This window comes from Crocodylus porosus, unplaced genomic scaffold (genome assembly GCF_001723895.1).
Source record: "Crocodylus porosus isolate Cpor-Errol unplaced genomic scaffold, CroPor_comp1, whole genome shotgun sequence".
NCBI lineage: Eukaryota > Metazoa > Chordata > Crocodylia > Crocodylidae > Crocodylus > Crocodylus porosus.
In genome coordinates this window covers 15,160,892-15,188,252 of record NW_017728886.1, presented here as the reverse complement: position 1 = coordinate 15,188,252, position 27,361 = coordinate 15,160,892, and the positions used below count along the sequence as shown (strand labels likewise).

General features: G+C 41.8%; 1 protein-coding gene across 2 annotated transcripts in view; it reads right to left on the bottom strand.

The window, feature by feature from the left end:
• The window catches only part of RNF32 (ring finger protein 32), a 48,023-nt gene that overhangs the window by 20,145 nt on the left and 517 nt on the right, over positions 1–27,361 (bottom strand). For both annotated transcript variants that reach the window (XM_019530563.1, XM_019530562.1), the window contains exons 2-7: positions 25,675–25,785; positions 24,908–25,178; positions 13,449–13,591; positions 10,173–10,205; positions 9,666–9,790; positions 9,048–9,156 (exon numbers count right to left, since the gene is read on the bottom strand). In XM_019530563.1, coding sequence (XP_019386108.1) covers positions 9,048–9,156; positions 9,666–9,790; positions 10,173–10,205; positions 13,449–13,591; positions 24,908–25,178; positions 25,675–25,752 — 759 coding nt within the window. In that variant the 5' untranslated portion in view covers positions 25,753–25,785. The remainder of the gene's footprint in view (positions 1–9,047; positions 9,157–9,665; positions 9,791–10,172; positions 10,206–13,448; positions 13,592–24,907; positions 25,179–25,674; positions 25,786–27,361) is intronic.

The window sequence follows — 27,361 nt, the reverse complement described above, 5'->3', positions numbered from 1 at the left end:
TGGATGCTTATCTTGCTGGGATCCTATGACCCCAGCTGACTTCCTGCCCTTTGGGCAGGGGGCTGGACTCGACGATCTCCCGAGGTCCCTTCCAGCCCTGATGTCTGTGTCTATGAAAAAATTAGGGGAAATGATCCCAGATCCCAAATGACAAGGAGGTAATTATGGAGAAGTGCATTGTAAACTATATTAACAGGCAGAATTATTCAAATTGATATGACAAGTTTCTAATAAATGTGATGAGCTATGTGTGATTTAAGTCAGAAAAAGGAATGGGGGACCATTGTGCAAGATGTTGACCTAATGTCTCAATGACTTGTCATACAAGTCTTGTGACTTCTTCTGTGGCTAGCTATGAAACACAACACGTGTATCTCTAAAGCAGGGCTGTCCACACGCAGCCTGTGAGGGGTTAACATGCGGCCCCTGGGATCCCACAAAGTTGCTGCTGCCACTGTTGTGCTGGCTGCAGCAGTGGAAGAACATAAGTGCCACACTGGGTCAGAGCAATGGTTCCTCTGCCCAGTCTCCAGTTTCCAACAATGGCACAAGTAGATGCATTGAAACGGATACATCTAGAGTGATCTATCCCCCATTCAGTACCTTCCCTGACATCCACCATTATAGGTTTAGAGATGCAAAAGGAAACATCTCTGACTATTGTGTTCAATAGCTATTAATAAATCTATTGTCCATGAATTTATCTAGTCCCTTTTTGAACATGGCTATGCTAGCTGCCTCTACCACTTGTGGCAATGATTTCCACAAATTAACTATGTCCTGCATAAAAAAGTACTTTCTATTGTTAGGTTTAAATCTGTCACCTACTAATTTCAGTGTGTGCCCCTTAGTTCTAGTATTCTGGGACTTGGTGAACAACAGTTTCCTGTTCACTTGGTCTACCCCCTTCGTGATTTTATAGACCTCTATTGTATTCCCTCCGTTCAATTTCCTCCTTTCCAAATTGAAGAGTCCTAGCCTTTTTTGTCACTCCTGGCATGGCAACTTTTCCATGCCACTGATCAATTTGGCTGCACTTCTCTGTACCTTTTCTAATTCTACTACAACCTTTTTAAGATGTGGGGATTAGAACTGCACATAGTATTCAAGACATGGGTGCACCATAGATTTGTATAATGGCATGATGATGTTCTTCATTTTGTTTTCAGTTCCCTTCTTAATCCTGCCCAACATTTTATTGGCTTTTTTTGGTCACTGCTGCTCACTGAGCTGATGTTTTACAAAACTATCTACAATGACTCCAGGGTCTTGGGGTTCCTCCTCCCTCCCAAAACTTTTGGTTGTCCCTGAGCAGCACTGCATGGTGCAGCCCACAGCGCTCAGGGTGCCAGCAGTTTGGCATGTCTGTGTGACATGATATCACAGGGGAGCCTGCATGGAGGTAAGGCAGGCTGCCACACTGTGCAAAGCAAGTGCCCACCTGTGCATGTGGTGAAGCGGGTTGGGGGAATACTTGCCTGCCTATGTGGTGCAATGGGGAGGGAGGCACCTATTCATGCATGCTTTGCAGTGGGTTGAACGTCCACCTGCTCATGCACACATGTGGTGTGCAGCCTAGGGAGCCCATGGCTCTGCTAATGCTACCCCTGTGGTGTAAGGTCTTTACTGGGTGCAGTCCATGAGGCATGTGGCCCCTGGCCACTTTTAAGTCTACAGCCATGGAGGACTTGACAGGGGATAGATCACTTTAGATACACTCTGTTCATGTTCTCCTTCAAAGCAACCATTTCTGATAGCATCAGACACAAAATACCGGGCTAGATGGACTACTGGTCTCACCCAGTATAGATCCTATGTTCTTGCACAGAAAAACTAGCTAACAGTAAGAGAGTGAAGGAAAAAAAGTAATAAATGGTAAATAAGCAAGTTACCTGGTGTCACAAAAGGTGATTTGGAGAGGACTGTATAACTTCAGCTTCCAGACCTTTAGGAAGGAAATAAGTGAGCAGAGTGGGCCTGTGTGAAGTGGCCAGTATTCGATTTGGATTTGGATTTGGCCAATTCAGGGGACAGTGATTCAATTCAGTGATTCAGATCACTGTCCTAAATTGATTTGGCCAAATCAGATTTGAAAGATTCAGATTTGGTGTGATTCAGTGATTTGGCCATAATCTATAAAGGAAACTCACTAAAATGCCTATAACTTTGTCACTTTTTTGCAGAATTAGATGAAAACAACAGGGATGGTAGCCTCTTCTGAGGGCCTGAAGCCTGCCAAGTTCCAAGGAGCTAGATGCAGGGGTTTCTGTGAAACTGTACCTCAAATTGCTGAAAGCAAAACTCATGTCCTGTATGTGTGTTAACTGGGTTTCTGGTTGTAGCCGTGTTGGTCTAAGGAATAGGCAGGCAAAGTTCTTTGAGTAGATATGATATCTTTTATTAGGCCAACTGAATAGTTGGAGAAATATATATTGGCAAGCTTTTGGGTTTAAAAACCATTCGACAAGCTAAGGAAGCATCTGCAGTTGGTGTGTGCTCTTCCTGGGTGGAATGAATAGTAAAGAAGCCAGAGGCTGGGCTGATATGCAAGAAAGCCAGCCAGTGAAAATGTAAATTGAGATGCCAGGGGGTGAGAGACAGGCTGGGGGAGGTGGGGCAGGGGGTTGTAGCAGCACAGGTAAAAGTCAGAGGCGCCTGGGGAATCAGATGTTAGGCAGGTTATAGTGTGTCATAAATCCAATGTCTATATTGAGTCCATGAGTTTTTATATCCAGTAGATTTATGAAGTGAAGTTTGTAGGCTTGTCAATAAAAGGTGTTTTGTAAATTCAAACAAGCACTGAACCTTGCTAACCTCATCACCAGAAGCAAACATCCTACAGTCCAAAACACATTGGATGGATCCAGACCATGCCATGACAAGAAATGAAAAACCTGCCAACATATCTACAGTACTCCCACAATTCCTACACCCCAGAACAGAACCATCACCATTCCTGGATCTTACAGCTGCATCTCCAGAAATGTTATATATCTCATCCAGTGCACCAAATGTCCTTATAGAAAATACATAGGAGAGACCAAACACCACCACACTGGCACCAGCCAATCTCTTCCACCACAGCAGCTGCCAATGTGGGCTGAGGACATAGCTTCAGTGGTGGGATCCAGAGGCACTAGACCCCAACATCCAGCAGGTAACACGGAGGCCTTGATGGCTACCTATTTCGCCAAGGATGTGGAGCCACAGCAATGTGACCCCTTGGCCTACTGAACAACCTGCAGCCAGATGTGGCAGGATCTGGCCATTGTTGTCTGGGAACACCTGTCCTGTCCACTGACCAGTGTTCCAAGCAAGAGGGGGTTCAGCATTGCTGGTGATGTAGTGACACCCCACCATACCACCTTGGATCCTGGTTTGATGGAGCAACAAGGTATTCCTCAAGATGAACCTCCTGCTGCTGAGGTTCCCCAAGCTCCACCTGAAGATGAAGTGAGTGCTACCTTCCTCACTCTGCACCTATTTGCTTCCTTTAGTTGCCTTCACAACCACTTTATGCCCTGCTCTCAGAGCTGGAGGCGGCCATTTAGTTTTTCACCAGTCAGCAGGGGAAGAACATCTCCCTGCTGAGCTCCCATGTCAGGATGAACTTGGAGGTATGGACTGGGGCTATGGAGAAGGAGGAGGCCCCAGGTCCTGGGCATGACCTAAAATTACACTCTGCCAAGGTAGGGAGACCTGGTGATACTACTGGTGGCACTGCAGCCCAGGAAATGCCAGGGCCACAAGCGTCCCCAGTGAAAGGTGGGTAGGGGCCACCTGAAAACCCCCAGTTACCACATGCACGCACAGTCCTAGCTAGGGAAAGCCCATACCTGTAAGATCTTTGAGAGGCCTGAGGCTTACTGGTTGCAGTGTGGAGTTGTGAGGCTCCATGTGAGCTTAGCTGCCTGGGACGCCATCTACGAGGCATGGGCTGCAGTATAGGGAAGGTACAGAGCTGCGGAATGGATGTCACCCCTAGACATCAGGGTCCTAAATGGGCAGCCTGCTGCTTGGGTAACATCTGAATCAGTTTTCCATCAAGTCATGGCAGGAGAAAGAAGGGTGGGCAGTTGGCCCAGAAACAGGTGGGCAGGCCGAGATCTAGCCGGCACTTGGAAAGCCCCCTGTTACAGGCTACCATCTTGCATTCATTCTCCCCTACTTTAACTCACACAAGGCAGACAAGGTTCTTTGGGTCAGTCTATGAAATCGATGATATCTTTTCTTAGACCAACTGAATAGTTGGAGAAATATATCTTGGCAGGCGTTTGGTTTAAAACCCCTTCATCAGGCTGAGGAAACATCTACAGTTGGTGTGTGTGCTCTTCCTGAATGGAATGAATAGTAAAGAAGCCAGAAGCTAGGCTGATATGCAGGAAAGCCAGTCAGTGAAAATGTAAATTGAAGCATCAGGGGGTGAGAGACTGACTGGGAGGGGGTGGGGGGAAGGGGGATGTGGCAGCCAGGTAAAAGTGGAAAGGTACCTGGGAAGTCAGATGCCAGGCAAGTTATAGTGTGTCATAAATCTAATGTCTATATTGAGTTCATGATTTTTTTATATCCAGCAGATTTATGCAGTGAAGTTTGTAGGCTTGTCTACAAAAGGTGTTTTGTAAATACCCTTTGAAGATCAGGACTGAGAGATTGGAGAGAGGGGTTTTCTTGTGAGAAATGTGCCCCCACTGGTAATTGGATGTTCTTGTCTTTAATAGATGTTCAGTGTGTATTCATTCTGGGCTGAGGGTGGGGAACCTGCCTTATCCCCCTCCTCAGCAGGCAGAGGCGTAACAACTGGGGAAGCTGAGTCAGCTGCTCCCACAACCTCCTTCAAAGCGCCTTCCAGAAGAGACCTGCCTCTAAGGGAACTTTGAGGGGTGTGGAGCACAAATTCAGATTCCCCCTCCTTCCCCAGAATGTCCCTGGCTACGGCACTCAGCTTCCCTGCTTCCAGATTCAGCTTCTCCTCTGGCACTGGGAGGATCACACTGGGAGCTGAAATTGGGGTGGAGGAGACTGTCATGCTGGTGCTGGTGGCTATTTCTGGCGTTAGTGGAGGTGTGGCGCTGGTGGAGGGACAGGCACTGCTCCCACCTCCTTGCTCCCACTGGCAGCAGAAGACTCATCACTGCCAGGAAAGAGGGTATGTTTGGGGGGGAGGGGGGGAACTTGCAGCTCTCCCCATACCCCTCTAGCTCCTCTCCTTCCCCTGCCAGAAGACCTGGCACCTGCCTTTCCAGCATGTTTCATAATGTTTGCTGCACTGGAAAATGTGTGTGTGTGTGTGTGTGTGTGTGTGTGTGTGTGTGTGTGTGTGTGTGTGTAATATATCTTTTAGCTGTTTATTATATCTTCTATCTGTTTTTGATAAATATTCTATCTGTAATATATCTTCTATCTGTAATATATTGGAAAGGTGTATCCATTCCTTTCCAAAAAGAGATCCTAGCAAGAGACTGACTAGGAAGCCAGCCGCTGCAGCCAGTACCTTTCACAGGCTGTTTCTTCTAGACAGAGACAGCTCACAAAAGGCAGAGAAAGGCTTCAGACAGAGCCTTATATGCTGTTTCTATATCCCTCCCCTAGACCACTGTGATTAGAAGATCAGGGAAAGATCACAGTCACTGGCCAGCTACAGATGTCAATATCAGAGCAGTCTTTCCCCCACTCCACACCCCTCCCTTCCCAGTTTCTGTTTCCCCGCAAGCAAGACAGCCTTCCGAATCGCTGAATCTTTTCTGAATCAATTCGGATACTTCAAATCAATTTGGAGCATTTAATGGATCTCCTGATTTGATTCAGATTCAATGATTTGGCTGCTGAATTGGGCCAAATCTTCTTCGAATCAAATGGGCAACCAAAGCTTCACACACCCCTAGAAGAGAGTCTGAACTGATATAAAAAAAGTAGTATTGAAATTGGGAGACTATAAAGTACTCATCAGAACCATTATTTTAAGAAGGACAAAGCTGACAAGACAATGTTTACCCATTTCTGTATGTAAAAGCCTGAAATATAACAGAAAGCAGCTGACAGTTGTAGCTGCAGCAGAAGACAATTTTTATATGGACAGTAGTTTATATTAGGAAGCTGTGACTGTGGAAGCAAGCTAGGATGCAACTGAGGAAGTTCAGCTGCTAGCAGGACACTGGGCAAGCTGGGTGCTTGTTAATCAGATTGTCTGATATGCTGGAGGGAATTAAGATTTCTTGGTTGTATAGGAAATAGTTTAGGGTCTGCTGAGGAGATGTCAGGCAGAGCTGCCTGATGCTTATAATGAGAGAAGAGGGAAAACTAGAAAGCAGTAGGGCTGTGTGAAGTTTCAGGTGGTGATTCGATTTGGAGGAGATTTGGCCCGATTCGGTGGCCAAATCTCTGAATCCGAATTGAATCAGGGGACCAATTTAAAGGTCCGAATCAATTCAAAGTTCTCCGAATCTTTGGCAAAGATTCGGAGAGCTTTGATGATTCGGGCAGTCCCTGGTGGCTGCATCAGGGAGCTGCAGCCACTCCGAGCTGGTAAGTACTGGGGCAGGGAAGGGGAGGAGAGAGGGGACCAGGAGAGAACCCTGCCAGCCTTCCACCCATTCCCCCAGCCCCCACAACCTCTGCCCACTCCCCCAGCCCTGCCATGGCTGCCCCCGCCTGCTCCAGCTCTGTATTTTTAAAAAAAGCCCCTGTACTCACTAGGTGCTGCCAGGCGGGGGGGGTGATCCCTATTGCCCCCCACTGCCCCATGTTGCATGGGGGGCTCTGCACAAGCCCCCTTGACCCCACTGCCTGCTGGGGCTCTGGCCCTTTAAGAAAAAAAAAAGCTGAGAAAAGCCCCAGGACTCACGGTTCCTGGTGCAGCCTTGGGGCTTCGGGGATTCCTACAGAGCCCCCATGTGGCACAGGGCAGCGGGGATTGCCCCCTCCTGGCAGCAGCAGTAAGTCCCAGGGTTTCTTCAGGTTTTTTTTTTTTCTTAAAGGGCTGTAGCTGGCCCATGCGGGGGACCCATGAGGGGGTTGGGGGAGTGGGGGGGAGGAGGTTCAGGGGCTCGTGCAGAGCACCCCCATACAGTGTGGGGCAGTGGTGGGGCAGCGGGGATCAACCCTGCCTGGCAGCATGTGCTGAGCTGGGGCTTTTTTTCCCCCATGTGCCAGGAGCTGGGGTGGGCGGGGCAGCCATTGCTGGGCTGGGAGAGGGGCGGGGGATGGGCCTGGCCTGGCTGATTTGGAGGTTCAGCTGCTGCCAAATCTCCGATCAGATTCAGCTAAATAGAATCAGGACAGCAATTTGAATCACCAAATCAAATCACTGTCCCCCGAATCATCCGAATCTGAAGTGAACACTAGCCACTTTGCACAGGCCTAGAAAGTGGTGTAGATGACTTTTGTTTTGGTCTCCTACAACATTTTTGCAAGCAAACTAAGGAAGTACAGGTTGGATAAATGGATTGTAAGGTGGATAGAAAACTGGTTGGACTGTTTGGCTCAAAGAGTAGTCATTGATGACTCGATGTCTAGTTGGCAGCCAGTATCAAGTGGAGTGCTCCAGGCATTGGTCCTAGGGCCAGTTTTGTTTAATATTTTCATCAACAATCTGGAAGATAGGCTAGAGAACAAGTTTGTGGATGATACCAAGCTGTGGGGAGTAATAGATACGCTGGAGGGTAGGGCTTGGATTCAGAGACCTCTACAAATTGGAGGATAGGACCAAAAGAAATTTCATGAAGTTCAACAAGGACAAGTGCAAAGTCCTGCACCTCTTAGGATGGAACAATCCCATGCACGGATACAGACTGGGGACTGACTGGCTAAGCAGCAGCAGCTCTGGAGAAAAGGACCTGGGAGTTATAATGGACAATAAGCTGAATATGAGCCAATAGCATGTCTTTGTTCCAAAGAATGCTAATTGCATACTGGGCTGCATTATTTGGCTTGCTGCCAGCACGTTGTGCAAAGTGATCATTCCCTTCTATCTGACACTAGTGAGGCCACATCTGGAGTACTGTGTCCAGTTTTGGGCCCCACACAACAGAAAAGATGTGGGTAAATTGGAGAGAGTCCAGCAGAGGGCACCAAAAATGGCTAGAGGGCTGGGACCTTGTGGTGGTGATAGCATGGTCCAGAGCCAGGGCAGAGCTGCAATCTGTGGCCCACATGCCTTGGGCAGAGGTGTGCATGCAGGAGACTGCAGTTGTCACTACTGCAAGATCCCAGTTCCGGCCCCAGAGCAGCTCCCTGCCCAGCTGTGTGCCCTGTCAGTGCTGCTGGGGATGGTCTCCATAGAAACCCTGGCCCCACGCTGTCATGGTGCCATTGCTACTGGGGTCTCCATGGAAACCAGCTGCAGCAATGCAGGCAGGGGCTGCTGAGAAATGGAGTCCAGCTACCTGCTGGATCCGCCATTTTGCCCACTCCTGATCTAGACTGTTCTGAATGGTAGCAGATGGCAGAACAAGGAGCAATGGTCTCAAGCTGCAGCAAGGGAAGTTTAAGGTAGATATTAGGAAAAACTTTCTCATTAGAAGGGTGGTAAAGCACTGGAACAGGGTATCCAGAGAGGTTGTAGACTCTCTATCCATCCTTAGAGGTTTTGAAGACCAGAGTAAACAAAGCCTTGGCTGGGATGCTCTAGTTGGAGATAGTCCTGCTTTGGGCAGGGGGTCAGATTAGATGACCTCATGAGGTCCCTTCCAACCCTAATTTTCTCTGATTCTAAGAGCATGAGTGATTTTCATCTGTCTACTCCAAAGACCTAGATTAATTCCAGTGTTCTTGTTTTCCATATCTAGCCATGCTTTCATTGCTGTGCTTCCAGAGCCCCAAGACTCTAAATGTTTTGTTTTTTTTCTTTCATTTATGAGCTAGATATAGAGTTGGTGTAAGCATGTCCCAGGATCTGACTATCAAGGCTAGTGATTCTTAGCCAGGTTGTCAGGGTTTTATCATGACATGCAGCCTAAACAACACTATAGTTTTCTGTTATTCATAGGCTTAGAAATGAAGGAGGATTGTGGAAGACCAGAGGAAAAACTGGAGCGACAAATACAACATACCTTTTCTTCAAAGAATTTTTTTCTTAATTTCTTATCTTTTGGAGGCACTGTTTTTCTCAAGTTTTGATACCATTTTCTAACAATATAGCCTCTCCAGCAAGCTTGGATTCTGTGGAAAACAAGATATTGATGTTCAAGAAATGCAAGTACACTCTTGAAATGCATATTTTACTATTTATCTGGAACATAACTATTTGAATTATCTAATGCTTCGCTTCAATCTCTTTAATATTTATAGTTAGGGTGACCATATGTCCTGGTTTGCCCAGATTAGTCCTGGCCAGTTGGAGAAAATTAAAATGAGAGTCCCGGGTGCAGGGAGCAAGCTGGCATGGACGCAGAATGGCATGTTGCATCAGGCTGCTCCACCTCCCCACTGGACTGTGCCCTGACCCTGCACACCGGCTTCTGCCACTGCCGCTGCCTGCAGCAGCTGATTTGGGTGGTGGGGGTTGGAGGACCAGTGTCCTGGTTGTCCTGGATTGCCTTAGGGTCACCCTATTTGCAGTCAACATGTAGTGTCTAATGGGAAGTGTTGAATTTTCATACATGACTTGAAGGTTCATGGGAAAATAAATGGTGGTCATTGACAATGCATCTGTTGGAAGTAATGCTTACCTTGTAGCGCATCTGACTTTAAACAAGCGTGCCCCATCATAGATAACCCTGGTCTGATACTGCTTCTTTCTACACAAAGGACAAGTCTTTTTCCCTGCAAATTTTTCAAAAGCTTTCAGGCATGCCTAGAAAAATAAAATTTGGTTTTAATATTTAAATAGATATTAATACTTTAATGTAATTTTGCTTTTTTCATTGACATAAACCATATTTCTAACCACTGCTTCCTCTTGAAAAATCTAAAATATATTTTATAAGAATATATACTTTTCTGAATAAAATGCTTAATATAAATATTTTGGTAAATGTTATAGCTATAAATAAAATGTAATGAATTAAACAGTCTTTCACTGTATAATAATCATTCATACAAAACATTGTTCTTCTTTGGATAGAATGCAGCATATCAAAATGGGATAAAAGGGCATGATCATGACTTCTTAAATTTAGTTTTAATATACTAGATTATTTATGCATGCTTTAATAGTTCAAACAGGATTTACTCACTTTGTGAAACACATGGGAACAAGAAAGCAGCACCTATTGTTCAGAGAAAAAAATGAAAACAACTTGAAGTCTGAACTAGTTTAAAAGCAGAACACCATAATATATTTAAAGGAGAGAGAGAGAAATTCTGACTGGACAGATTAACAGGCTCCTGTTCTTAATATTGTAAAATCTGTTATTTAAGATAGAGTTTAAATAAATGTAATTTTATTTCTAAAAACAAATTAAATGAGGAACATTACATATCTTTTGCACAGATTGGGGCTAAGTACAGACATTCAAAAAGCCTGAGTCTGAATTGATTCAAACTTTGCAAGTTCGTCTGAACTGTGTAGATTGAACCAAGAAGCAAGTGAATAGACATTTACTTTTGATTCCAGAAATGCAGCCACATACCTGCAGGCTAGTGGCTCAGGATAAAAGCTTGGGGGGCGCTAGAGGAAGCCCTTCCTTCCCTTTGGCAGTGGCCAGAGGACTGGAGGGAAGCTGGAAGAAAAGCCCTCCAGAATTCTCCCTCCTTCCTACTTGAGCTGAATGGTGGGGTGGGGGTCGTGGCCAGGATCTGTCAGGCCATTGAGTATGACTGGGGAGGAGTTTAAACCCCCACCCTGTCCTGCATGGTCTCCAGCTGGGATGTGCCTGGAGGTGGGGGAGGGAAGCAGCCCCCGCCAGGCTTTTGCCTGCTTGCCACTCGACTGGCAAGGGCAGGGGGGGCATCGCTAGACCCTGGCCTCTGGCTGGGACACTAAGGCAAAGGGGGTAGGATGGAGGGGTGTTTAAACCTACTGGCATGGGTCCACAGTAGAGGTCTCCCTGTCAGGGCTTTTTCCCCCACTCCCTGCTTGAGCGGTGGGGGTAGGGGCATGGCCAGATTCCTGCCCAAGGTCAGCAGCCTGAGGCAAAGTGGGAGGGACGGAAGTTTTAAACCTCACAGGACCCCAGCCAGGGTCTGCCTGGCAGGGGTGCAGCAGCCCCTGCCAGGCTCCCTGCCACCCGTCTCCCTGTTCAAGAGACAGGGAGGTATGGCCAGATGCCAGCCCTGGGCTGGCAGCCTGAGGTGAAGGAGGGTGAGGGAGGGGGGGAAGCCTAGCAAGGGCTGCTGCACCCCTGCCAGGCAGACCCTTGCTGCAGTCGCAAGCAGTTTCCCACCCCACCCCCACCCCCTTCTCAGCCAGCTGGAGCTGTGATAGCACTCCAGCTAGGGAGCAGAGGGACAGGGCCAATGCTGCTCCTCTGGAACAGACAGCCCAGCCCAGCCTAGAGCTGCAAAGCATCCTGGGATGCTGGGGGCCTGTGAGTTAACTTAAACTAGAAAGGGGTCTGGGACAGAAGTTCCTTAAACTGTTTTGACCTAAATCAGTTAAGTCTGATACTACATCCAACCAGGTTTATCTTAAACCAGTTTTAGCCATTTTGAAAGTAGTTTATGTGCACTGAACTTCTGTTCTGTTACAGGTTTAAATCAGCTTCTGATCACTTAAATCGGTTTATGTGTAACTTCTGTCCCTAGGCCCAGTGCGTCTACACGTGCACTTTAATGTGCAGTAGCCTATTCTACTGTGCATTAAAGCGGCACATAAAAAAATAATTTACTAATGCACAGTAGAATAGGCTAATGTACACTAAGTGTCACCTAAAATGTGTGCGCTTGTGCTACTGCACATTACGGGAGCCTAGTGCACTTTAATTTAGTATCTTATATTGGAGGTACTAAATTTAGTGTGCATTAGGATAAATGTATCAATGCACGTGTAGATGTGCTCACTGATGTGAAGAATAAAGTTCACAGTAACAATGCTCTTGATTAGTTTTGAGCTTATGGGTTTAGGAAAACCTGTAGTATGAAAGAAAAAAAAAGCAATAAAGTACCAAATAAATGTGATGATGGGACAAAGAGAAAAGCAAAAAAAAGCTTTTAAAATAAAAGTTGCTAATTTTTTTCTTTTTCCCACCCCTCAAATCAGTTAAATTTCAAGAAATAATATATATCACACACAGCATTCACAAATATATATTTTGTGAAAACTTCACCTTTATCTGACCCAAATTCCCACCAAATGGTAGTGATCTCTGTTCTGACAAAACATGGCCTTATACAAAAAAGAAAGAGAGGAAAAAAAAAAGAAAAAATTGTTTGTTAGAAGGAAAAACTGGGGAACTAATGAAATGAGAACAAGTAGCATGTACTATTGAGGTGGCAAACACAAAAGGATTAATGGCTAACAGCCAGCTGAAGGACAAGCTTTCAGATACAGTGGCTTTTTTTTTCCCCTGGAGGGAGGAAAGCCAAGGAAACATGTAGGACAAAAAGAATTCCAGAGGCATTTCCTTTTTTGTGCCAAATCTGAAGTAACCTCCTTAATGAGTGCTGTCTTTTGCTCTCTTGTCAAGGCTTAGACCTTTTGGGTAGCCAGACTGTTTAAGTTGGCATAGTTCTCTTATGCCAGGACTATCCCACTTGTCTTTGCAATTCTACACTGTTTCTAAAACTTTTAGATACCTCAAGCTGCACCCTTAGGTCAACAATAAAAATACGAATGGGGAAAAGATGTAAAAAATCCTATAAACTCTGTAAGATGCTGTATGAAAGAGAGTTGCAAACAACTTAGATAATAGTTCTCTTCCTAATTACCCTGACCTTCTCTATGAACAGCATCCCCCTTGAGTCAGTTACTTGTTCCTTTTGTTTCTAAAACACTTTCAAAGTGATACATAGAGAACATGAATAAAACACAGAGTGCAATTATGCTTTCACTGCACCAATTTGATGTGTAAAACCATCAAGGTATGATACAAACATTCCCTTAGATGACCCAAGTAAATGACCTACTCCTACTGGGCCTGTATCCACGCCAAGTATAAGATGAAAACCTTTTTTTTTTAAATATGCAAAATCATGAACTCTTGAACATTATTAATTCTAAAGAAGCAAGCTTAAAGTCAAAGCCATGTGGAGATCAGGCTAGCCAAAAGTTGCAAGGGAAGTCTCTGTAAGTTTTGTGGGAGTAGCTATAGAGGTTGGTTATTTTTTCCCCTTGAATTGTATCTTCAGCAGCAAATAATGTCTTTTTAAGCATTCTCCAAACTGCTTCAGACTGGCCAAGTATTTGGATACTTGAATGGTATCTCAAGCTGGGAACTCCCACTTTTTCTTTCTTCATAGAATCATGGAAACATCTTCTTCCAATTAATGTTTTTAGTATAGAAATAACATTGGAAAATTCTGTTTTAAAGGATGTTGACTGTAGAATACACACCAAATGTTTATACAAGTACCTGTAGCTGAAGTGCAAATTCTTCCCTGCATATTGCACACGGTTGCACAGAATCCCCCTGGTTTATGGATCTTTGCTTTACTTTCTCCCACTCTTCTGTTGTTAGCGGCATGGAAGGAGGCTCAACTAAACCCAATTTCTGAGCTGCAGACATGAAAAGTAATTAATGAATAAAACAGACATATATGATGAAATTTTTCTTCCCATGAACCTCACTGCTATGTACCTATTTAAAAAAAAACCCTGTATATAAATACATAACCAAGCAGATACTGCAATCTATCCTACAAACCTGATCATGCCACAGCTTAAAAATCCTTAGCACCCATTAAAACCGGTCGCAGCTCTGCCTTCCATAAAACGTTCAGCCTTTCTCAGAACTAGGTCCTGTTCAATGTACACAGCTCAAGTACAAATGCTTTTTAATGTTAATGTTTACATGTAGATAATACAGATTTATCTGATATGTATTAATAATTACTAAGATATTTTGGGATTATTAAAATAAATAGTATATCCTATATAATGTACAGTATTATACTAACACAATCCTTAAGACAAATATTCATTTGAGTTTATTTTCTATGCAAATATTTTGCAGTTGAGGAAGAATATCACAGTTAAAGAAAGACTTATGTGGTAAAAAGGAGGCTCACCTTTGAAATTTAAACACGCTTACATGGCTAGCCAAGGTTTCTATCCCTAACATAAAGGAAAACCTGAAGCCCATATAAAACTGGTGTTACCTCTACTTTGGCCCTTAGCCAGTATGAGAACTAGGTAAGCAGAAAGATGCAGCTGAAGAGTCAGCCCATTTTCTTAATGCTACAGAAAAGCTATGAAGACATTTTTCTTTTAAATATCAATTAACAATCTTCTTTGGCTTGTTCTGAAATCAAATTAATGCATATTTAAAGAAATTCCAGAAAAAGCAGAAGAAAAATTTTATGTAATCTATTAATTGTCTTTTTTTCTTAATTTATCTACTCAATAATCTTTTAGTGAATGTTCTAATCTAGACCTGGCCAAAAAGTAGTTCTTGCTCTGTAGGAAAATTTGAAAACTGGAAATCCTAATAAAAATTTTGTTTCACAAATACTGAGACACACTGTCTCTTTTTAACAAAGCGTGTGCTCAAGAATCAGAATATAAAAACCTTCCTTTTAAGCAAATATATGTATTTGAGACCTGTTAAAAAGCAGATGGTTAGACTGCATGGCATGCCATTTATAGTAAAAGAATTTAACAGGTAAGCTTCGTTTTTCTTACTTGAGTGACATGTCCAGCACTCCTTCTGTAAGGTGATTAGCAGAGAGCATATGTAAAAAGAAGGTACAAACTCAATCTTTAATCAGATAAGAATAGAAAGACCGTGCTCAGTAAGTGCCTAATTATTTTCCTTCATTTACATTTCTACTTGGCTGTCACAGTGGGTTAGACAAACCATACTTTGTGTCAAATGAAAAGCCAACTTGTAATGTTCGTTGACTGTAGTTGGACTTAGACATATTACCCTTGCACCCCCTGTCCTGGTAGAAACTTGGGACTCCTGGTGTAGACTTCACCCTTTTACTTTATAATCTTTGGCAATGTAGACCTTGATCTGTCACAGTGAAGTCAATTTTGAGTAGTTATTTATATCTGCATCTTAAATGAAAGTAGACACAGCAAAACACAGTTACATGTTTTTCTAGGTAATATCCTATGGATGCTCGTTTTAAACCTGCATGTACCTGTAAGAAGCAGGCCCAACTTGCCAAAAGTCACACAGCAAATTAATAGTTGGAGTTAGTACTAAGTTAGAGAGGAAAGAGCACATTACTGAATACAAATGCTGTTTGTTGAAGGCATTTGTATTTTCTATGGCTTGTAATTATGGTCATGGTACTTGTTGCCTTTTTATAAATTCAGAAGTGGTATGAGAAATTGCTGGCTTTTGAGTCAGCAATTGGTCTAGTCATCATATAACTCCTGCTTGAAGGAGCAAATTCCTGGCAGCTTGGGCAGGAGTGTTGGGTGAGTTCAATGGCAGTTACCTACAAGTTTGGGTAAATTCACATTACAAACCAAGTCTTGGAATTGGGCTACAGCTGTCCCAATCTTCAAGGCAAATGTCAGCTTACCCCAGGCCACCTTTGAATCCAGGGTTTCATGTACCACAAATCATTTGTGGCTCTAATTTATAACCAATGGTAATAGGACCACTGGATGACCTGGAAATTGGTTGGCATGGCATGGTTTAACAGTGAGAAGTTGGGGTAGATTTGCACCTTATATAGACTAAATCAGAGGTGCATAGCATAAGCTTTTGCGAGCCTGAGTTCACTTCATCATATCAGACGCTGTTAAAGGACATGGACAGAAAAGTGTATCAAATAGAGAGCTGGTTTAACAGTGATAAGGGAAACAGATGGATCTTCTTGAATTATGGCAGGCACAGTTTGAATCTGATAATGTCAAATAGTCCAAAGGCCAGGTGATCAAGCTTTGCAGAGGGCCAGAGGAAGGAAAGGTTTTATGTTGATAGTTCAACACCAATGACAAGACTATACATTTTAAGATGTTGGTCAATATAATGTTTCTACAAGGTTTGACTGCTTTTGAGATAGGTTTTCAGTTCTTTGTGGATGTATTTGAGGTAATGAACAAAGTCTATGGCTGTGAGATGGAGCAGGTACTGGGCAGAGAATGCTGAAACTGGATAGATATGATTGTCATGGAAAGGATATAGTTTGTGGATGTATGGTTAGAATTGTCATAGGCTAACTCTACCACAAGCAGAAGGGATGCCCAGTGGTCTTGAAGGTAATTTAAAAGAAGCAGAAGTGCTATTCCAAGATTTAGTTGATTTGCTCTGTTTGGCCATTGGTTTGTGAGTAATACGCGAAGAATGACAAAAGGTACATATTTAATGAGATTGAAAAAGCTTGCATGAGATTTGCAAATTGAAAACCTGAATCAGAAATAATGCTGGATGGCAAATGATAGAAAATCGATTACTGTACCATGTTTTGAATTGGACCTGGCAAGGATAAGTGACTCCAAACAGCTTGGTCTGGTGGATCTTTGCTTAAACATACATACCACAGGATCTACTGTATGGAACAGAGAAAGACTACATGTGTGGCTTCAGAAGTTTCAGGAAACAAACTTGTGTCTTGAAATGGCTGAATGGTGAGTATGACAGAAGTCATGAAATTCAGATATTTCTAAGCAAAAAAAGAATGCCACATTGCAGTAAAGAATGCCATTCTGGATCTGGCAGTTTCAGGTTGGTTATAGGCAGCAGTCAAACTATGTTCTGAGTTACAAATGAATTACAGAAGAGCAAGGAACAAATGAGAAGAAATAGATTACTGCCCATTGTGCTGTTAGTAAAGTTGAAGGGCCTTGGTTGAGGTGCAGATATGTTCAAATGGAATCTTGGCACCCCTGACTGGACAATCACAGGGCTGATATTTTTGGTGGTCTGGGAATGCGGTGTATTTTTTGTCTTTTGAGGGAAGGGGTTATTTGTTGTTGAACATATCTGCTAAATCTTGGTATTTAATTAGGACTGATATGATATGTATTCCACGCTTAGGATTATTAGCCTTAGAAGCTCAAAGCAAGATAACTGAGCTAGATTTGTCTAGGTGTGCCACTGCAGGTACTGTTAAGGACTGTGATGGAGCATAAGTGATGGCAGTGACTGAAGGTGACCTCGCTGTCTTAGGGTTTCTGCAAGATGTGAGGGTCATGTAAAGAAAGCATTTCTGCACAACGGGGAAATATGGTGAGTATACTAGATCAGGGGTTGTCAACCAGGGCTATGGAAGGTCCTAGGAGGTATGCACGGGCGGGCAGGGATGGAGTGCTGCCATGTACCATCCCGCGCTGCTGCGCAAGCACCGCCTGCCCGGCTGGATTTGGGGGGCAGGGGAAGCTTGCATGGAGTGGCTGCCGCTGCTCCATGTTTGGCTGTGAGCCTCCCCGCTGCTGGGCATGGGTATTACAATTTTGCATTCTGGATCTGATCTCCAGTCAGTCATTGCTCAGGTGACTGGGCAAACCACAACATAGAAAAAGATTATTTAGATGGAAAAAATATTCTCTTAATCTACAGGATGCTATTAGATGGTATTCATGTTTCTTTTCCTATGCCATCTATAAAAAACAACTGTCAATTTAGATGTCTAAGTTGATAAATGCATCAATAAAAGATGTTGGGTCACTCTTGATAACTCACCCTTTGCATCTTTATTATGCTTTTGGAAAAGGTAATCAAACTGGATAGATTCAGTCTGATCTAATATCACAGCCAAACAATAGAAATGGGTGGTATAACTAGTGTCTGGTCAATGGCTATTGTTTCAGGAAAACATACCCCTTCAGCTGTACACCTGTAGTCAGAATCATCAAATATGACAGACAAAGCAACACAATCATCTAAATAATTAAACAATGGACTCCAGTACATTCCAGAGCTTCCCCAACTGTTAATCTAATCCTAAATCCACCCTTGGCTCAGTTTGTAAAATAGATATTGGTACATAACATGAAGAATAGGAGGTTCAGTTTAACTAAGGAAAGGTCTGAGTGTGAATATTCAGTACATTGGTGAGGGAAAAACTAATGCCTGCATTCTCTGTTTCTACAGTAAAATAAGATATTGTGGTGGGATGCTCTAACTGTAAGAAAAATTAAGAGATGCCAGAGACCGGTATAGTTATGTTGAGCAGAAGTTGCTGACCAGCTGCTTATATGCTCCACTGGCTTCTGGCCTCCAGTGCTATGTGGACCAAAAGCACTTAGCCCAGTAATTTACAACCAGGGTGCTCTGCCACCCTGGAGTGCCTTGAAAGTCTTTCAAAGTTGCCATGGGGTGCCACCCAAGGTTAGCACTGATAGATGTGCAAAAATGGTGTACAAGATAAATCCAGAGAATTCTGAGCGTATGTGGTTTTGCTGAGTTCTTTGCAACTGAAGAATTGCTTTATTATTTTTCTGTAGTCACAAAAAGTTAAAACTAAGAACTGGGCATTTTATGAGGGGTGCCTTGAGTCTAATGAGGGGTGCCTTGTGTCTAAAAAGGCTGAAAACCACTGACACCCTCTTTTGACAATTTAGCAAAGGTTGTGGACAGAGGAATGGACCAGCCTCTCAGTAAGCAGTTCAGGTGAGTCAGTGTTTTACTTCTTCCTATCTTAAATACTTGCATGGCCCCTATAGTTTCACAGGATAGTCTGCTATACCTTAGCAGACTTTGTGGAAATACAATTTTCCTCTTATTCTAGAAATCAAATTGAGCAATTGAGAGACTTGTATAAAGTTATACAAGAAGACAGTTGCAGATAGAGAACTGAACACAGGTCTTCCAGCACCAAGCTAATACCTTATCTACTGGATTATCCATAATTGTCATGTACAGGAGATTCGGACAGAAATATTAGTACTACTTCTTGAGTGTTAACTAATGAAGTAGTGTGATTTGTGAGTGAAATGAGATCTAAGGAACTATCTGGACAGAATAGGCAGTATTCTTCCATATGGAGAGCTACTGACTCCAACTCCTGCAGGCAAAATTATTTTAACAGCAAGGCAAATGAAAGAAAGAGACAAATCTCCCTAAAGTACTTAAAAGATGTGCTTGTTAATACTTCAAGCCTATTAAGCTTTCAGGGAGTGCAATGGTCCATCATGAAAGGGCTGATGATCTTGGCTGCAGTGGTAACCCTTATCATTTGAGAATGGAAATTCTCGTTTTATTTCATGTCTGGAGACTAGGAGGTTATGCAGTGATAAAGTTTGAAACTCTGAGAAGCTAACATGTAAATTATTCTTTAATTCCTAAAGAACAAAAAGCTGGAAATGTCATATTTTGTGTATTTATTCCCAGCTGTACCAGTGACTGATTTTCCTTTCTCCCTCTCCTGCAAACCTTGGTAAAAATATACTGTAAGAGGTATGTTGCTTCCCAGATGCTAAGAGAGCTGTAGTAATTTGTTCTGAGCAACCTTGCTCTTGTTCCTCTGTGTCTCTGCCAAAAACCCTCCAATCAGACATGTGCATCCAAACTTATCAGTCTTAATTGGCCCTGGAGAAAGAGAGATTCTGACACAGTACCAGAATTGGGATCCCACCATCTGCACTTCCATCAAGTAATAGGTTTGTTAGACACATGTAACAGGTTCTTCCCACTGCTTACTCTAGGACATCTTGCCTAGAAGAGACAGAGGGATGGAAGAACTACAAGATGCTTTTGGTTACATAGGAATTCTATTACTCTAGCTTCAGAATGCATTGCTTTGAAGGTATACTTTTTGTTTTGACAGTCCTTGGAAATCTTGTGTTTTAGAGATGCTAGCCTTAGGTTGATCTAGGACCTCTGAGAGGTAACGGAGGTATTTCCAATAGATACTCCATTTTCTTTGCCTGATCCATACTTGTATAAGCTAGTTCCTCTGGGTGCTCATGGATTTGGCTGAAATATATATAGCTTTGACATATTCTGCTGAGACCTTTGTATCAATTAGATGACTTTAGAATACAAAATATAGGACCTGTTGTTTCTGGGAACACAGCCTGACCTCACTACAGAAGAGAGTTGTCCTTTTAGCGATAAGATTGGATGAGCTACTTTTAACTTTAGAAAGCTGATATGGTTCTGACCAATGCCCTGGTTCCAGTGAGCTCCCTAAGTCCAGCTAATACTCACTGTCAACTAATACTGCCTTACATGGTTTCCCTGTATAATCATCAAAAGCAAGTTTGGAAAATCTTCAAATGTTCCACTAAATATGTGACTGCAGGTCTAGAACATGAATTATGGAATCATGTTATAGGTAATAGCTTGAGTTATTGGACAATTATTATTCACAGTAGCATAATTCCTAAAATTATCAGGCAGAGAGATTAAGGTTATTTGCCAAGAGCACTGGAATTAGTCAACAAAGCTGTCAAGTTTTTTGAGATGTTTTCTCACAGCACAGTTTTCTTTAAGACAGGCCTTTCAGTGGCCCTGTCTAAAATAATCTGTTGGTAAATATCTAACCAAGAAACCCCCTAGCTCTTATCTTTTATACACACTGCATAACAACTAAAACATAATGGATAGATGGCTTTGTCTGTGGAGCCTGATGAAATGTGCAGCAATTCACTTTAGAAAATGGCAAATGGAAAAACATGGCAAGCCTGTCATCCTGAATTTACTAACAGATGATATCTGAAGAAGAGCTCTCTTTATAATACCAATTGAAATAACCTGTGTGAATTATTTCTCATCCAAAAGATGGTGTTTTTTTCAGAGGCTGACCTCTAGAAATAAACTCTTGAATATAAGGGCCTATCAACTTCATTTTAATTATTAAGGGAATGATTCACCCAGAGCCTTCTATCCATCTCAGTGAGAGGGAAGAGGTTCATTGACCTTAATGAAGTCTTCAAAAGTTGTATCTGGGTGTCATATCTGCTCAGTTCTAGAGTTACTTGAAAACTTTTTTTCATAAGGCCTGGTTTTACTGCAAAACACTATTGTTCTGTACATGGTAGGAATTTGTGAGTACACTTAAAAAGCCTAATGCATACAGTTAATTGTCATTTTCTTCTTATGATTAAAGAATAACATATAGTCAATTTTTTTTCCTATCATATACAAACTTCAGCTTCTTGGTCAAGGTGTCAAGCTAAGTCTCTACAAAGACTAAGACCATTTTACATGTTACATTACAAACTTGAAATAGATGTCAAAAGAAAACTTTAACCAATGCTGCAGATTCCTGTCACGGGTGTGTACCGTTCCTAATGCAGCATATATGATTTGTTTTACAGGCTCAGGATTCCCAGCCCTATCCCCAGGCAGCTCTGATACCCACATGCGAATCCAGTCCCACTGTACATTCTGGAGCTCATAGCTCTGGGTGTTTAAAGGCAGAGAGTTAGAACTGCAGCCAGGATCCCCAGGACTAGAGGCAAACAAAAAGTATGTGCAATTAGACTATCATATTTAGTAATAGAAAATATATTCCTCATTTATGTAAAAATGTATTCTTCATCAGTTTTATTATATAGTAAAATGCATTTCTCTCCAGTGTCCTCACTGGTATTATGTATAATGTAGGCTTTGAGAGGTACAGGAGGGGTCTTGCAAGACCTTCCATGGGTCAATAGATAAGATCTGGGAATAAATTTTGCTTACAGCTCATCAAGGGAAACAAAGTCACTTAAATAGCTGGATTGTAATGCATTCCTTCTGGAAAGGAATACTTTGTTTGTTTGCCTCCCTTATCTTGTAAAAAAAAAATACACTGTATAGATCATTCTGTATCTAAAATAATTAACTATACGTAAAAAATTTGATAAACTATATAGTAAAAATTACAGCATAAATGAAAGCAATTGACTAGTAGAAATAGTATACTAGCAATTGACTAGTATGACTAGTATACATAAATCATAAGACACTCTCAGACCTGAGATTCTTATAGTTTTCAATAACATACAGACCACAAGGTAACAATGCGAAAAAACTGATCAACAAGTGAAAAGCTTTGATTGCAACATATCAGCTGCATAACCATGTGTTGTGTTTTGTTTTTGTTTTGGGGGGAAGAGGAGGTATGTACCACAGGAGAAAAGAATTTTGAGATGGACAGTGAAGATGGCTTTGTGTTTAGGCAAAGCTCCTCCTATACATTCAGGATGACAAGGAAATTAACTACAAAAAGTCTTTTTGAAATTTTCACAAACGGGTGATGAACTCTGGATCTACTGGCCGAATGGTGGCAAGTACAATTTTTCAACATCCAAATAGGTGATAAGCTGGGCAAGAAGCAGCCACAGATGGCTCGCAAAGCTTTCAGAGGTTATGTACAACGTACCAGATAGGGAGAACTCATAGCTGGAAATACAAAGAATAGCAGTATGGTTCAAACAACTAGCCACAGGAATGATCTTTGTAACAAGAGGGGCAACAGTCTATCTGTCAAGGCCCAAGATGTGGAAGTTGTTGCAGTTAGGATTCAATAATTTTCAAGTTTGCATGACAAATATGTTTAGCAGATTTAGCTATTTCACATTAGCTAGATGTTTTTGCCAAAAAAAATCAGTTGTGAAACAATTTTAAGTGTTGACACTTAAATAATCATCATTAGCTTTCAGGTTTTGTGTTTGAATTGAGAAGAATTCATGTACAGATGTCTGAGCTACTGTTTCATTGTCTACTGACTCAGGAAGAGAATACTGCATCAATTCACATTTTCAAAGCTGTCTTCACTATGAGGTTTGCAAACACAATTGTTTTTAAAATGAAATATTGTCTGGAACAGTCATTGAAACAGATGGGAAAATTATGGCATACATTTAAATAGTTTATTGCATAAAAGTTTACTACAGATGACTTTAAATTAGTTTAAAGTTTCAAGAAATCCATTCTTCACTATTAAATAAAAGGAAAAAAATTAGTCATCTGCAATTTTTCTATCCTTTAACACATTTTTTTAACACAAAAATCCACACTGGACCCTTTGGTTAGTGCTAATATGAACTGGAGTGCGGAAAAATTATTTTAATTGCTAGAAAATACAATCTAACTTTGACCACATTTAATTGCTTGTTATTTATATTTGTTTTAGCCCTGGTTCTCTTTTTATTGGCTCCTGTCATTCAAATTTGATTATGTTCCTTCAAATTCCTTTTCAAAAAACATTTTTGCTTTGATGCCAGCCAGTGATGCAAGCAAATATAAAAACCAAATAAATAAAAACTTTTAGTTTGATTTGGAATCACAACCATGGGAACATATACCATCATCCCCTTTGGCCCCCAATCCCTTTTGCTCTCATCTGTTTTAGTTATTTATTATTTTTGTTTTCAATTAAACCTCAGTTCTGCAGCTGGTTCCAAAAAGGCAGACCTTCCTTTATGTTGATTTTGATCTGTTCTCTTTGCAGAAGCTGGGCCCTGAATTCTAAGCTCATTAGGATAAGGATCTGTATCGCAGTATCTATTCCAAGGGCAACATTATCTTCCTTTAAACTTTACTGCATTTCCAGAAAAAAATAATAATCACAATAATAGTCTGAGTTTCAATTAATTTAATATTTAACATTTTTCTGAAGATGGATTGTTTCTTTTTAAATAATATCTAGTCACAAGATTGGCAAGAAGAGAGAAATAAAACAGTGGGTTCATGATAAAAATACTGTAGAAACTCTGACACCAGTGGGTTGGAATGGACATCATAATTGCCAGTCTGCTGATATACACTCAGTGGTTTCTTTTTTGACAGCAATATTGTCTATTAACACCAAATAATTTTATTAGAATAAATATTTTAAAAGTTAGTTTGCTTACCAGGCATGTTTCCAAGCTCTCACATCTGTGACTTTTATCTTGTTGCATGTTTGCTTCTGAATTTGAAGTAGGTGTTTAACTACAGGTGTTAATTCTTGCCTGGGTTTTGCCCCAGGATCATAGTTAAACAAAACACCCTTTTTTAACTTCAAGCAAAGGTGGGCAAATGTCAGTAATAGCATAAATCTTATGTTCCAACTAGTAACTACTTCTTACCAAATAAAAGGTAAAACAATAGCTGTACATGTTCTTCATCTGGTATTGCGTTTGAAAATGAAATGCTGTACAAACAATAAAATTATTTGGGTAAAAAAAATATTAAAAACACAGCGCTAAAAAGTTCCTGCTTGTAGAATGAAATTCTTCACTGAGACACAACAGTTTCTTTTTTCTTTCCTCCTCCCCAGTCACAGTAGAATCATAGAAAATTAGGGCTGGAAGGGACCTCAAGAGGACATCTAGTTCGACCCCCTGTTCATAGCAGGACCATCCCCAACGAAATCATCCCAGCCAAAGCTTTGTCTACTTAGGTCTTAAAAGCCTCCAAGGATGGAGATTCTGCCACCTCTCTGGTTGACCTGTCCCAGTGTTTTACTACCCTCCTAGTGAGAAAGTTCTTCCTAATATCTAGCTTAAACTTCCCTTGCTGCAAATTGCTCCTCATTCTGTCATCTGCCACCACTGAGAATAGTCCAGCTCCATCCTCTTTGAAACCCCACTTCAGGTACTTGAAGGCTGCTATTAAATCCCCTCTCAGTCTTCTCTTCTGCAGACTAAATAAGCCCAGATCCCTCAGCCTCTCCTCAGAAGTCACGTGCCCCAGCCTCCTAACCATTTTTGTTGCCCTTCACTGGACTCTCTCCAATTTGTCTACATCCTTTCTGTTGTGGGGGGCCCAAATCTGGACACAGTACTCCAGATAAAAATAAGCTAACTTGTATGACAGACATGAACAAAAGGATTAAATCTTTTGATAGGAATTCTATTATTTAACTTGCCTAATGGCCCGTTTAGTTATAAGCTTTCTATTGCATAACACAACTATTTTAATATTAGAATATACTATTGAAAAGAATACCTAGCTACTATATTTAATCAGTTTTAAGTAACAAGTAAAAACATCATTACCTAATGTTAGTTGTGGAGGATTAGGATCAAGGACATATTCCTTTTCTGGATCTTCCCTTTTTGCATAGTGAATGTTCTTTTTTCTTAGTCCAGTATCTACAACAGCTCTGACCATCTCTTTGTTCACAGGTTCATAAATGTTCTTTTTATTCCTTGACTTTGACTTAAAAGGGTCCCCTAATGAAAGATCTTGGAGTTGAAGATTATGTAAAATATGATCTTGTAATGCAACTGCAGTAACTGCTAAAGTCTTTTGTTTGGAAGATCTGCCCTAAAAAGTTCCATAATTATTAATATAAATTATTTTTATACATGTACATAATATATTAAGAAAGAAATTCAGCTCTGAGCCAAGGATATTTTTTAACTTGACAAAGTTTTTATATGCCTACAACTCCCATTTTTGAAGTCTAATACACAATTACTATGAAATTAAACTTAAGATTGATGTTTCTGATACATCCTAACCTTAACTTATAAAAAGAATTCTTTGATTTATCATTTATATTAAATAAAAAGGCAGTAAGTTTTAACTTTTAATTACTGAACCCATAATTATTATATGCAATAAACTCATTATGAACTATAAAACTTTGACATGTCTAAACATATTTTGCTTTAGTATAATTAAAAACAATCCTGAGGCTAATCTTCCCTTTCAGAGTACCGAACATAAACAAGTATATATTATATGGGTCTGCCTACATTACTTTCAATTTTTTGGTAATAACACCTACTTCGTTTAGCTTATTTTAAAATATGTTTACCTTATAACTATTTTTAGCATTCTTAACTGGAATAGTTGATGAACTACTTGTCGTTAAAACAGAATGATAATGCTCCATTGATGTGGACAACCAATAACATTAATAAAATTCCTGTAACAATAAAAACAATAAATAAGAGTTAGAATAATAGTTCTGAGGAACAGAAAGACTCTCACTAACAATCTAATGGAATGTTATAAAGGTGAATCACCTTTGCCTAGACATAAGGAAAAGATGGTAACACAAGATGCAATAGGCTCCCTGAAAGCAACTAACTATGCCACCCTAATGTCAGTGATCTGTGTATATGGGCCACTTCTGAATACGAATGAATGTAGCTGCACTTCCTTCCCACAACACAGATTCACAGTTTAGGGCTGGAAGACACCTTGTGAGATCATTGGGTCCAGGCCCCCTGCTCTGGGCAGGAAAAAGACTGCTGGACTCAAATAACCCCAGCAAGGTGTGCATCCTTCTGACATTATTTGTATTACTTTTAACAATTAAGAGACACCCTTCACTTAGGACCAAAACACCATTAACTAGTCACAGGTAAAAGAGAGGTTCTGCCCTGAAGAATTTGGGGCTCTCTTAGTATTCCCTGCTGTGTTGAAAATCGTTCAATCTGTGCTGGTGCCTTCTCCTGATTTGATATCTACTTGTCTATGCACTCCATCCCATCTTCCAGGTCCTAACAAAGATATTGAACAAAACCAGCCCCAGGACTGACCCCACATGATAGTGGCGTGGTACCAGCTTCCCTAACGACTCACTCAATTCTGTTGTCTTGCCTATGGCAAGTCAAGGGGAAGAGACGTAGAACGCAGACAAACATACAAAAGGGAGGTGCACACTGAAGAGGAGTGGGGATAATAAACAGTGGAGACCAAGCAAGTTGAGGAATGACTTGGTTATCGTGCTGGATCTATTACTCCAATTTGTCATGTGTATTTTTGTCTTTGTTTTTAGATAGTGAGGAAGAAATAAATCTGAAGCACCAGAATCATGTGTGGAACAGAAACCCAACAGCTCCACTGTTCGATGGTTCAAGTGTCTGTATCCATCGAGTGCAGCAAGAGCAACCCCACTGTTGCTTAGGAACGAGGCTAGAGCTGTCTGAGGCTGTGCAAGGCCATTTGGAAGTGGCCTGGGGTTGGAAACGGGGAAAAGCGACCCGTGGTTCAGTTCCCCTCCTCCAATGAGACGGTGCCTGCCTCTGTCCTCACGGCCCAGCCTGTGGGCAGGGCTCGGGTTGCTCTCCTGCACCCGCCCCAGCCAGGGCAGCATGTGGGTACCGATGCAATGTAGCCCATGAAGGCTTCACCCATAGCTCTGTCATCTCGGCACCAGGCGGTGGCAGTGCCTGGCCCCGTTGAGGCACTTGGCGATTGTAGCTCCACAGTGGCCAAGTGCTGGGAGGTTTCTGGGTGGCATCTGAACCAGCAGTTCAGAATTTGGGGCCTAAACCCACCAGAAAGACTTGGTGTGACTGGACGAGCCAGTGGGGGCAGCTGGGAGAGGAGAGAGTGCCCTCCACCATGTGACCCTTGCTGTCACCCCTCAGGTACCCCCCCACCCCTCATAATGCTAGGGTCATGCTCCATGCACTTCCCTCATAATGGTACAGTCACCCTCCCCCATAATGGTACTGCCTCCTCTCCCCTCACCCCCCTATCTCCCTCATAAT